The 13,804-nt window shown below is 40.6% G+C and overlaps 1 protein-coding gene across 1 annotated transcript in view; it reads left to right on the top strand.

The window, feature by feature from the left end:
- Window positions 1–13,804, top strand: part of col28a1a (collagen, type XXVIII, alpha 1a) — a 41,656-nt gene that overhangs the window by 8,828 nt on the left and 19,024 nt on the right. The window contains exons 11-21 of the mRNA XM_073462856.1: window positions 4,522–4,575; window positions 4,681–4,749; window positions 4,851–4,919; window positions 6,078–6,146; window positions 6,837–6,905; window positions 6,998–7,066; window positions 9,000–9,068; window positions 9,557–9,625; window positions 9,711–9,782; window positions 10,257–10,325; window positions 12,251–12,322. Coding sequence (XP_073318957.1) covers window positions 4,522–4,575; window positions 4,681–4,749; window positions 4,851–4,919; window positions 6,078–6,146; window positions 6,837–6,905; window positions 6,998–7,066; window positions 9,000–9,068; window positions 9,557–9,625; window positions 9,711–9,782; window positions 10,257–10,325; window positions 12,251–12,322 — 750 coding nt within the window. The remainder of the gene's footprint in view (window positions 1–4,521; window positions 4,576–4,680; window positions 4,750–4,850; window positions 4,920–6,077; window positions 6,147–6,836; window positions 6,906–6,997; window positions 7,067–8,999; window positions 9,069–9,556; window positions 9,626–9,710; window positions 9,783–10,256; window positions 10,326–12,250; window positions 12,323–13,804) is intronic.

Below are 13,804 nucleotides of genomic sequence, written 5' to 3'. Positions count from 1 at the left end.
ATCACATAGTCCACCTGTGATAAAGACATGTTTTAATGTAAAAATTGAAAAGGGCTCTTTATACCCTTGAATGGGTGTGTGGTCAAATTGAAAGATTCCTTTGTCCCCCCACATCCGCGCTGAAACAATCAGTGCTGCGGTGAAAGCCTCACACTCTGAGTCCATCTCCTGCTCTGCACTTGTGGAATGTGAGCTGTGGATTAGGTCTTATCCCACTCCTAATGTTGCCTTTCTAAGCGGGGAATCCAAGCTTGCAATGTTTGGTTGTAGTCTTTGAGCAGACGTTGTCCCAGAGGATTAGGATTTGGGCACATGTTATCCATTCCCTTTCTCCTTAAATGCTTGTTGCCCCCTTCAGCATCAGTTGAACGACAGCAGTCATCGTCAGAGTCTCATTAGGTTGTACGTCCTGATCTGTCTCCAGTTCCCATGAAATGTACCTACACACACTGTCAAAAATGTATTCTTAAACCTGTTATCACAGTATATCCAACACATTCTCACTCCCAACTCGTCAAATACAGCAGCCTGGTCAGTGGCCTTTAGCTTCAAACTATGATGCTCTACCTACCCCTCTAGAGTCAGTTTTGCATCTGAGGGGCTTCGCAGTCAAGTTAGCAATAATATGTGGTATGCAACATCCGGTTACACTTTCCAAATAAACTTTGCTGGCAAACAGTTCATATGTTATGACTTTTGAACTGTTATTAATGTTGTGAAACAGTTGTGGTTTGGTTGGTGGTTAAGTTTAGGCACCAAAACAACCTGGTTAGGTTCAGGAAAGTATGAAAGGATCATACTGGGCTAAAGTAACTTTGTCCAGTCTCTAAACATAAGTTACTCACGTCATGTTACGTAAGTGAAGTTAAGTTACATCATTAATGTACGTTAACTTAATAAAGTCACACAGCGTCAGACTTGAAGCATAGGGAAACTGACCATGCTGCTGTATTTGACGAGTTGGGAGTGAGAACAGGTTGTATCACAGTATTATCCACCAGTCCTTCAACAATGTCACTATCATTCAAACCTTATATAACAACATCAAATTATAAAATGATATAATTTCTGCATGTTTTGTCCCATTAACTGTAAATCTTTTTTATTTATATTTGTTTAATTTATGTATTCATTAGTACAGTATGAGATTGTACTAGTCTGAAGAGTGCTGTGGCTAACTGCCTACTTCCTAGAGCCTTACTTGCCTCACAACTACACTGTAACTTGTGGGATCTACATTGTGTTCATTTGTTATATACATCAGGAGCTCTTTGGAGTTGATCTTAATAGATACGATTGTGACAAGGACAGATAATAAAGCAGACCCTACATGTAAATAAAACACCCTCTGCAGCTCCTACCCTACTGAAATAAATAAAAGGCAAGAATTAGTGTTATCTTAGTTTAACGTAACTTTATGTTTTGTTTAGCTGTCAAAAACAACTCTTAAAGTGCCAGTACAGTGAAGTCTACATCATTGGGGTAGAAGGATATTTTGGTACTGATTCAAGATAGTACAAAAAGGTGGGGGTGGAGATGGGGCCTTACAGATACACACTGTACACCTTCTAACACTGGAGGCCTTCTTAGTCAGGTAATTATTATATTTTGACAGATTTTCTTTAGTTAGCATATACAGATACAGCCGCCTCGATCGTTAGCATTAGCCCGACTGGTTACTTTACTTAGTTTATTTATATTTTATATCAATAATCTAAAGTTGTAGCTAGGTTATATTATTTTGGGTTAAGCCACCCAGCAGTATATAAAGTTATTAAAAAGAGTTCATCCTTTAACTGCTGCAGCCCTAAGGTTATGTACAAATTAATGCATTATCAGTTATAATTTGAGAATATATATTATTCTGAAATGGACCATTTGTTTATTCAGTCATGAAAATAAAGAGAGTTTGTTGATTTCTTGTTTCTTCCCCAAAACTACAGAGTGCCCCCTTAATGAGTAGGCCTACTTTTACTGTTGTGGTGCTTTTATGATGGCCCTTGCTGTAGAAAGACACAAATATATTTGAAATTGTTATGCTACATAACCAGAGAAAACAGAGAAGGGGGGCTGTGTTTTTCCCCAGCTGATATCAAACAACATGGTATTACAGCTAAACAGGCCACTCCATCATGTTTCTGAAAACATTTTAGGAGACAGATAGACAATGAACAGGACTATGGTTCATGTTTGCTCATCACTGCCTTGTTTTACAGTTTCATCAGTTTTTCAGCCTCCGTTTTCACAGTACATAAAAAAATGGTGGGAACTTCCGGTTCACAAGCTTTCTCTATTTAAGCTAAGTACTACACTAAAAATGTTCCTCACATGTTGGGGATGAAGAGGCAGAGTATTAACAGATTCTTGGTTTATATTTTATCAGCACAGCCAAGTTTAGACAGTTTGATTGGAGTTAGAGAGCACGTGCGGCGGCTCTCCCTCTGCAGATCTGTCTGTGCTCTTTGCATCTGTGGCTGCACGCTGACAACATGCAGGATAACAATCTGTAGTTGATTCAACAGCCCTGCAGCCGCCAGATGAGTGTGGGGGGCTGGGAGACCTGTTGGGAAGGCCAGTGCCCATTAAGCAATGAACAAAGAGATGCACTGTAATACTAATGACGTGTTTGGGCTCTCTCACCTCCCACGTTAAGCAGAGGATGGACACTATTATAAACTGACTGCATCTCTTCCATCAGCCGCCACTGCGTGAGGAATTTCTGATAAGAATATCTTTAAAAAATGATTTAGTGCAATGACAATTGTTTCTGCTGAAAATGTGTTTAAATTTACTCCAAGACACCTGAACAGAATCGTTCATGCTTCTTGTAACCACCCACACCCAGTGAAATATTCACACCAAATATTCAAATACAAAGATTATCACAGACCGAGCATATTTAATGATTATTAGGCTACCATATCATGAGGTCATCAATATAATGCTTCAGCTTTTTGTTTTTCAACAAAACTGCATGAAAGTTGAAGTAATTTGGCCGGGGAATTAATGATTTAACAAGAAGAAAACACATGGACATAAAAAAAACCTGCAGTCAGTGTGTGTGATTAAGAGGCACTAAGCTCAGACCTTTTTATACATCGTTCAGTTCATGTAAAAATTCTGTAAAACTGACACCACAGTGCAGCCAGTAAATACATAATTCCTACATTTTCATTTTAAAGGGGTATTTTATGATAAATTGTTAGTTGATTGTCTTGCAATATATTGATTATTGCTGTAACGTGATACTATTGTTATTGTTGGCAGCGTATTGTGAACTGTACCATTTATGAGTCACTTTGTGATTGCCACTCTACACAAGAGGTTACGATACAGAAGCTGCTAGCACTTGCACTCTGCTGGCCTGAGCACACAAAATGTAACAGTCAGATTTTCAGCTACATTTTCATGTTGAGCAGAAAATTCCAGCAGAGGTCAGTCACAGCTCACTGTCCACACTATACTGTGAAAAAGTTGTATAAAGCTGTCCCAAGTCTGATAAATTGACTCAAGTGATGACATGCAAAGGGACAGGGGCAAAAAATGAATTGAATGAATATTGATTTATGCCAGAGAACCATGCTAGACAGCCAAAAGATTCTACACTGATAACTAAAAGTACAATTATTTAATCATAAGATGCTGTTGCATTGTACTTACTTCGTTATTTTCATTCTTTAAAACTCAGCAGAATGCAGGAACCAAGATCTCTGGAACTCATTATTTTTGTTGAGAGGGACCCCTGCTTTCATTTTCAAAATCATCCCTATTTTTGAGGTCTCATTATTGGCAAGTATGCAAGTAGTTGCTCCACAAGTGTCACTTGCCTATTTACTACACAGTTAATAACCCACATGTCAATCGTACATTGGCCCATAGTGGGCACCTCCTTTGTCACTATCACTATTGAGAAAATCTCAGTCTCAGTAAATAGTGAAGTGAGATATCTACCCTTGCACTGGCCTTAGCCTGACCCCAACCATAGATCCTCTTATAATGACCATGTAAACTTTTAGGGGCAGATGAAGAAATCCCCACAGTGACCAGGGTTCAATCCCTGCAGCTGTGTTCGTTAGTGGGGCACAGTTAGGGATCCTTCTGGTAACGACTGATAATTCAAACACGACACACATTTCCCAGAAAGTTGGCAGTGACAAGGATGAGGAGCTGGGCTCTCATTTATAAACATTGCATACGCACAAAATGGGACCTGAAAGAGTCATATGACAAGCAAAAGTTGCGATCTATAAAAACAAACTTGGAGGAGAGAATGTGCCAGCCTGTAAGCAAACTCTCACCCATGTGTACAAATATTTTGGAGGCAAGGGGAACGACGCAAACGGTGAGGTGGTGACTCTGTTTGTAACAACAGTTTTAGTTTTGTTTAGTTTGAACTGCTAGCCCCCACGTGTTGTCCATAGTGCTCCAGGCACTGTGGACTTTTGATGTGTTCCCTCACTTTCTGCTCCTCCTGGATTCCTATGTATTTATCTGTCCTTTCCTGTTCTGTTCCTGTCTCAGGGAGCCAGGGGAGGACATGGAGACCAGGGTCCAGAGGGGCAATCTGGATCTAAAGTAAGAATTCTGCCAATCACGTTTCAAATACATCAAGGTAATCAGTATGTTGGCATTTTAAAGCTGGAGGCACATTTGTAAATTTCTTTTTCATTCCCCTAAAAGGGTGACCGAGGACTGAGGGGTGTACCTGGACCTCCAGGAGATAATGGCGTTGGGTTCCCTGGACCAAAGGTAAATTTAAGTTTACTATTTGATAAAGTAGTAATCAAGTATTTATTGATTGCATGTCCTGTGTACTTTTCTGTTTCTAATCTGTAAAATTATTTTTTCAGGGTGACAAGGGGAACCATGGAAGACCAGGTCCTCCTGGACCAATGGGAAGGGGCGAACCAGGGACACCGGTTAGATTACGCATCACATCTATTATAAATATATTTACCAATGATAGTTTAATGAATGTTATAGTTAATTGTTCCCAACTAGGCCTTCCCAAAGCTTTTTTTTCTTTCTATTCTTGCACAGAGACATGTTACCACCCCTTTTTATCAGCTACATGTCTGTATTTGTCTGTAGGTGTTAAATAAATACTCGTGGATAGCAATCTGTGGTGACAAATAACAAAGCTTTAAACAACTCTGCAATTTACTCTCACTTACTGTAGCTTCCTTTCAAATCCAGTGCACTGTAGTGCTAAAACTGAAAAACTTACATGTCACTCCTATTTTCTTTGATTAATAAGAAAAATAGCAATAATGAGTCATTTTAATATTCAAATTGTACATCTAGCTGAAGAATTACCACTGCTAAACACTTAATGTAGAAGTCATAGCTCTGAAATGTTTCAATTAAAGAAAAATCATCGATCCATTTTTTTTATTTATAGCAAAACATTGTCCTAAACAACTGAAGTAGCTGGTTTAAAACCAAACAAAAAAAACATCAATCAAATCGCTCCATACAGCTCATCCAGCTATTCCAAGTCTCAGGTCCCAAATTGATTTGAAAAGACTATTTACACCCTTATTTAAGCCAAATGTTCACTGTAGCTGCTAAGCTAAAAGCGTTAGTGCACATATTGTCTGGGTCAAGTGGGTGCTCAAATTCCACTACAGGTTTAAATAACGGCTTTTCAACTCAATTTTGGGATTGCCGGGGGCTGCTCCAAACTTGGATTACACTTTCTTCTCATTTTAAAACAAGTCCCCAGCTTCTTCAGTTGTTTAGCAGAATGATTTTAAGCTCCAGAAATGTTTTTTTTAGACTTTGAAACTTCACCTGGCTTTCCATCAGCATGGGGCTGAGGTAATGACTGAATTTTCATTTTTGGGTGAATTTTTCCTTGAAGGTTTTTGAAATGAAGGTGTCTGCATGGCCAGACTTGGGTAAAGATGCGCTGGGGGTTAATTGTTCTGATAATTACACAACAAATGCAGAATAAAACACAAGCTTCTGTTGACAGTACAGCTAGCCTTGAGTGATTGTTTTAGTACTTACAGTATACAATCACTTTTATCATGTAATATCTGTTAATTTAGTAAATAAGGTCTAATTTTTTTTAGGGTTCAGCAGGGCCACCAGGGATGCAAGGATCTCCAGGGTTTCCAGGTGAGGGTCTCCCAGGGCCCAAGGTAAGTTTCCCAGGACAAGTTTTATAGTTTCATTTTATATATCATTTATTTAAAGGTGCAGTATATTTAAGAATTGTCTACCTGTTGAAGACACACTCAAAACAAATAGGGGCAGCATATTAAAGTAACTGCTAACTGCTGACAACTGTAACTGCCGTTAGCTCAGTTAGCCATACAGCTAGCAGTCCGGACTGGGAGCTCAAAGCACCGGGACAGGATGGGGCTCGCTGGTTAGCATGCTAAACATGCTTTGCAACACAATACATAGATGTCATTATATCAAAGCTGTTTTTCCCTCTCATTCTCATCATTTTAGTTAAGTTTGTTTTCAACCAGCATTCTTACATGATGTATGGGGATTAACATTTCCAAAACAATCACAAACCTCTTCCAAAATATGATGCATTAGTGACTTAAAACAACAAAGGGAGACAATAAATACACATTTTAAAGTGTTCTATTTATAATTTGCATGTAGAGAAAATCAGAAACCAGATTTACCTGATCAGAATTTATGTGGAAGGTATTCAAATATTCTACTTGCCTGTGACATGTGAATATTGAATTTAAAAAAGAATAAATATCATAGTTGGATTATGGTTGTATGATTTGAGTCATGAAATGTCAATGTGATGTGTTATTCTTCTCGGCCTTCCTGTTCTGTCAACCTTCCTGTCGTGTCTCTTACAGGGTGACAGGGGGTACGAGGGTCCCAAGGGCAGCCGAGGACCTCCAGGAGTCGGGTACAAAGGTGATAAGGTATGGTTGCACATGGTTGGGATTGCTGACACATGTATAGTGAAAACCTGTGATGTTATGACCTGTCTGACCTCTCACCTGTCTGACCCCAGGGAAACACAGGAGCCCCAGGACTGCCAGGTTTGGTGGGGTTTCCAGGGGCAGGCATCCAAGGAGAAAAGGCAAGGCTAATGAAAATTTTAGGAATTTGCTTCCAATGTTTATCCTTAAGTGGTGTAACTACATTTTATAAGCGTTTTTATACTGGACAGCAACCCGCCAATTTGGCTGTCCTTTTTGTGGCTAGGTCCGCGAATTTAGACAGACCGCGGCATATTGGGGGTCTCTTTTGGTCCGCCAATATGACGCCTCGGAGGGTACACTTTTTGCGCCTCCGTTGCTATGTAAATCCAAGTCGTCGATGTGCCGGCAATTGCGTGACATGGGCGGAGGTGTCGATGACATGCACTGTTGTGCGACCCACAGCCAGCAGGAAACAGCTGATCACAGCAGTCAGTTCATCACTTCATCCGCGGATATCAAGATGAGCGAATGGAAAGCCGCTGAGATCCGGGAGATGCTAACCATCACAGCCGAGAGAATCGTCGATAACCAGATCACTCGTCACTAGCCATGTTTCCATCCAAAGTGATTCGCATTACTGGGCAATGCGCATTAAAAGAAATTCGAATCATGTGTGTTTCCATCAAAAGAACGGACTTTGGTGAAAACTACAAATTCGCGCGAGTTTTCTAAGTCACGCGAGATTTTCCGCGGGTTGGCATGGCAACCAGCCTGTAAACATTCCGTCGTCTTCCTGCCGGTGTTTTGATGTGGTGTTTTAATGGTTTACAATGGAGAGAGGACTTCAGTCATTAATTACACTCGCTCAAGTGGTGCTCGATCTTTCTCACTGCTATGGTCTCGGTCTTCATTAGTCACTATTGACACACACAAATGGGAAATTTAGAATAAGAAGATGTTTGTGGTTTAACTAGGTTAACCTGGATATAAAATAAAATAAATTACACATATCTGAGTAACGTTAACGCTAGTTTCATTTCTGATGGAAACGTTTGGTGGTCATTTAAAAAGTTAACTTGAATTGAATCATTTACAAAATCTGACGGTGCTTAATTGATGGGTTTTCCTCATAACGTTTACCTTACAGAAAAGCCAAGGGTAACGTGAAATGACCCACACAACTAGCTGGTGTTGGCTGAAGTAATGTTAGCAAGCTAACGTTAACTAACCGTTGTTTAACGTTAACTTACACGTTAGCTAAACAGGGTAGCCTAAACGTTAGCAGACCTTTAACTTACTGACCTTCGCTGCTGCTGTTTATCATCGTCGACAGCGATGTAACACTCGGCCTCTGCCCAAGGATGTCGTCCATCTCTTTGAAATATTTAAACTTTGTTTTCGACCCCGAGCCACTTCGGCTCAGCATCCGTTTTTCTGCCATGTACTTTTGTTTGAGGCTTTTCCACTTGTTTCTGCAGGCCGTCCATGGTTTATCGAACCCCAATTGAAGCATTTCCCCACACAGTTCTTGATATATGGTGGCGTTTCTTTGGTGTTTGCTGTCCAGGATCGCTATGATGTTTTTTTCTTTTACCAGTCTTAACAAACTTAGTACCTCATCCTCCGTCCACAGAAATCTTGTATCCGCCATGTTGTTTGTTGTCTTCTGAGTGACCCGCAAACACCGGAAGCAGTCGGGGTGAAAGTGCGCTACGTCACTCTTGATTCGCATACAGCTGTTTCCATCCCATTCGAATCAACCAAAACCCGGCCATAGCGAGCGTATTTCATTTTGTGCGAATCAGGGGATTTTAATGCGAATCACGGCGTTTCCATCACCATTTTCCCGATGCGATACATCTAGATGCGCATCTAAACAGCTGATGGAAACGCACCTATTGTTCACACCCAACTTCGTGCTTCACGTCACGTCACATGTTTACGCCTACCCCAGTGGCAGCTTTTTTGAAAAGGAGGAATATTACACCTCCGTTTCACATAGACAAGGCGGCAGATTGCAGCCTTTACCTGGCTGCAAATGTGGCACATTTTCTAACTAAAAGGGGCTTATGTTTCTCTCCGGCTTTTCAGGGTGAACAAGGGCCTGTTGGGCCTTCTGGGCCCAGAGGATCTCCTGGACTGGGTATAGTTGGACCAAAGGTTAGTAGCAGAGTATCAGAAGAGCGTTTACCCTGTGGCTTTTAAATTGTCTATAGGAAAGCTATAATATTCCAGTGTTTTTTTCAAGTGTTTTTTCCCTGCAACACTTGACAATATATAGTATGAGCACTAAAAACCAGAGCCTGACTGATATATCGGTTGGCCGTTATTATTACTATTAAGTGTTTGATAACCACATATGAGTGAAAAATGTGTGAATATCTACCGATATATTGACATCAGAATTTTTAATTTGTTAAGAATTTTAAGTTTAAAAACTTTTTAGCTCATACAACTTAGATTTAATAGTTTACTTTACTTGGTAATTCTAAGGTAATCAGTTTCCTGACTTTTTTAAAATAAAGTCACCAAATTTACACTGTAATATCGGCATCGGCAACACCCCCAAAAATTGCATATCGGTCAGGCTGTACTAAAAGCACCTGATGCATTCTGACTCTTAATCAGTGATTTGTGTTACTTCCCAGGGTGACCAGGGTTTCCCTGGAGAGCCCGGACTTCAGGGACAGAGGGGTGTTGGTGAGCCAGGACCAAAGGTAAGACAACCAAACTCCTCTGAATTAAGCGAGTTCAATTGAATGAACAGTCCGAGAACTTTTGAGTACATTTTGGGTTTTCCAGGGGGAGCCGGGGCCTGGTGGTGCACCTGGGATTCCTGGCATTCCTGGTGAGGATGGAGCTGTTGGGTCTAAGGTGAGTCAGTGACTGGAGGTCAAAGGTCACATTTTGTAAAATTGCAAGGTCCGATTGATTTTGAATATACTGTACCCACTGAGTAAACTGTTATACTTGCTTTAATTTGAAATGGGAGGTCATAAAAATTGTTAAAGACATAACAACAATCACAACAACAGCAACACTGCCACTTTCTGGAAGACTTGTATTGACTTAAGATGTTTCAGAAACAAAGAAGTGCTTCAGCTCCTTTGTTTTGTCTTTTAACTTCTTATCTACACCAGAAGTGGGAGTGTGCTGCTCTTTAGTTAGTGATACATGTAGAAAAATACCTCACCATCTCAGCTCACAACATTGTCTGATCATTTACTTTCCTCAAGTTCATTTCAATGTTCAGAACACACACAAGCATCAAACACAGTTTTGTGATTCACCACAATATGTTTTCTTCTGTTAAATGTTTGATGCAATTTGATCTGCTATTTAAACTAGGGAGAGATGGGGTTGCCAGGTCTGCGGGGCCTAGAGGGAGCCCCGGGGAAAGGTGTTCCTGGAGAAAAGGTAATCTTTATTCGGCATATATGGCAACTGCTGCCCAAGTATTATATTTCTAGTCTCTTAGAGAAGGGGTGTCAAACTCAGTAAATGACTGGCCATCATAAAACATGAAAATGAGTTTGCAGAGGCATAGCCAGAACTGTAGCACTAAGTAACTCAGTTACAACAAGTTGTTCTGTTGGGGTGTCATTGTGACAAAAAAAAAAACTACTATCAAATATACAGCAATTGTTGAATAATTAAGTACCCCTGTGGAATCCCTTCACACATTTACGGTGTCTAAAGGTACACATCTCTATTGACGCTACTCTTTCTCTAACAAACTTTTGTGTGGGCAGGGAAAACCTAGAAAAAGTCAGGGGGGGATTTTTTGTTAGAAAACAACTGCTTTTAAGCACTTTTTATGTATGGATTTTCATCTACCTGCCCTCCTCTTGACTGCTGTTTTTTTAAACTAGTGCAGTGCCTGTTCAAAACATGCTGTTCAGCACAGATTGAGCGGTAATGTGAGGGGTTTACAGATCCAGTCTGAAGCCTCCTGAACTGCTCACAGACTCATCAGGGCCGCCCTGGTATCAGGTATCAAACATGTTTGATATTTACAATTCAAAAATCTGGATAATTACGTCGGTACTTTCCGAGCAGGACCACAACAACCAATGAGAGATGGTGCTGCCAAGCAACAGTAAACATTGTAGCCCTTGAGGCTAACATGAGCTAGCATACTACTGTTAACAGAAACTGAACAGCTCACCTCCAGTTCTCACTGAAGAATAAACCTGTGCGTCTCCCCACTCATCCAGACTTGTTTATCCTTCTGCTTTTGTTTTTTCTGGGATAGTTTGTCAGTTTTGTAAGCAAGCTAATATCATGTCAGTAAAGCTGTGTAGTCTCTATAATTATGTATTTTCACAGTCTTATATTTAATTAGTTTGATGAAAAACTGTGACTTTCTTGACTTGCAAAATTATCTTTTCAAAATGACAAACATCATATGTGTAGTTTAAAGCACAATTCAAATTGGGTCAAAAAATGGTTTGTTTTCTCCATTCACTACAATACAGAGTTTTTCCCAAAAAGGGCCCATGGGGCAAAGCGGCAGGGGCGTGGCCTCAGCTCTCTATGAAGCCACATCCCCACTGCTGCACAGAGCGGTGTTTGTCGCTACCTGATGTGAGTGACGCATGCACAACTGCATCTGGAGTCTTGGACAGTTAGTTACAGATATGGAAAAAACAACTTACAGAACTGCAGTAAAAGCACACTCATTTATTATGATAGTTTATGATTATGATTATACTTGCTGATAATGATTGAAGGACGGCGGTGCGTGGTTACCTGTCGTAGCATATTTTTCTATGTTCATATTGCTGGTATTGAGGACTGTCCAAATATTAAGGTAAATTATACTATACTGGATGAACGGTCAGACAGACAGACAGAGAGACAGAGAGTCCTTGCTTTGTAGTTAGATGATTTGACTGGAGTTTTCTGGATAACCATGGCAACGTTTCACAGAAGTGTGTCTATTTTGTTACACTGTTCTGTTTTCATAGGGAGACCGGCTTGGTTTAGAATACAGAATGTCGCAGGCTGGAAAATATGGTGTCCTGAGTTTGACATAGGTATTACATGATATCCTGGCAGCTCTTTGTTCAACCTGATGACATGTTGATTTGTTTTAATATCTCTTGCGTGTTAATTACCTCGACATGCAAACTGTAAAAACAAATGCATTATGCATTATGTAACTCAGCATATTCACATACCTGTACAGACAATGGCTTCACTGACGTACACATGCAAAGTTGACTAATTCAGTTATTGTACTGAGATGTATGACACTGTGTGTGCGTGTGTGTGTGTGTGTGTGTGTGTGTGTGTGTGTGTGTGTGTGTGTGTGTGTGTGTGTGCGTGTGTTTCCACAGGGAGATAGAGGTGACCGTGGCCCGAGGGGACTTTCAGGGTCTCCAGGCCCAGCTGGACCTGCTGGAGCTAAGGTATGTTAAATACAGGTTTCCCCTCAGTGCTGTCAGGTCCACATGTCTGTTTGCTGTAGGTGGGAAATCCAGCACTGGGGGTGTTAAGCTAAGGTCAGGTTCAGACAGCAACAAACTAAATATAATTATAAGGGCTTCTAATTCAAAGTCATATGCAAACTACAACTCTTTAAATGCATAACTGTCATGGCCAACCACAAACAGTCATGTGAGGAGGTTTTTATGCCTCTGAGCCAGCTGTGGCTAGAAGCATTAAGTTTTTGGGTTGTCCTGCAGTCCATCCCATTCTTGTGAACGCGTTATCTCAAGAACACCATGAGGGAATTTCCTCAAATTAGCTACAAATGTTCACTTAGACTCAAGGATGAACTGCTTAGATTTTGGTGGCCAAAGGTCAAAGGTCAAGGTTATTGTTACCTCATGACATCATATTCTCGAGTATGCAATAGCTCAGAAATGAGAGAGAATTTCTTCAAATTCGGTACAAATGTCCACAGTGGCTTGAGGGTGAACTAGGGTGACCAGATGTCCCGCTTTGTGCGGAACTGCACAGCATTTTAATCGCTTGTCCCGCGTCCAACATATTGAGATGATGTCCCACAATTTAATTGGCTCTAGTTTTCAAAGTCAAACCACAAAATTTATTTATCATTTATCATCATTTATCCAATGGCTGTGAAGAAAGGAGGGACGGCTGTCATCCCCGGTCTGTGTCAGCAGCTGTCAATCAAACTGCGCAGTCAGTCAAGTTAACCTGTCCCTGTCTCTGCTGTCCTGCCCCTGCAAAAATTGAGAGTGAAAGGGATGCAGGTCTTGGCAGAATATAATGGAAACTACCACAAAAAAACGATTCTCACCAATTCTTTTGCAAACTTTGCCAGAGTTATTTCTCAATTTCACACGGAGGGGAATACGACCTGAAGTGACACAGTACCTGCGAGTCTCATAAGAAACGTGTGGCTCAAAAAGATATGAGCCAATCTATGAACACATTCCTCCTGAAACCCAAAGATGACTGCTAGACAGATGAGGTAACAGCTGCTGAAATAACCAGCATTTACCACACTGTGCAGCACTCCCACTCATACAGGTCAGCAGACTGTGGTTGTAAGCTAGCATCCGTCATTTTCCCAGACTCAAAGATTGCAAAAGAAATGTCATGTGGTGGAACAAAATCAGCAGCTGTAGTTCCAGATGTGCTTGCACCTGCCTCCGTGGAGAGTTGTTTGAGACAATTAAAAACACCAATGGTTCCCCCACGAAGTGACAGAAAGACATACGCCATTTTTTTCAGTGGCTCCAGCTCCTTCTAAAATATAAACAGGGCTGCTTAAGATATAATAATTGTTAAGTCCTTGACATGGTAAATAAAGGTCTTACCTGTAACCTGTATAGTCCTATTGTGTGCTACTAAATCAACCAGAAGGTAAAGCATAGATGTTATGAGCTACCAGGCAGAATAGAAACGTTTATTTTTTAAAG

The sequence above is a fragment of the Pagrus major genome, chromosome 3 (assembly GCF_040436345.1).
Source record: "Pagrus major chromosome 3, Pma_NU_1.0".
Lineage (NCBI taxonomy): Eukaryota > Metazoa > Chordata > Actinopteri > Spariformes > Sparidae > Pagrus > Pagrus major.
The sequence above is the reverse complement of the archived record's forward strand: the minus strand, read 5'-3'. Positions and strand labels throughout refer to the sequence as shown.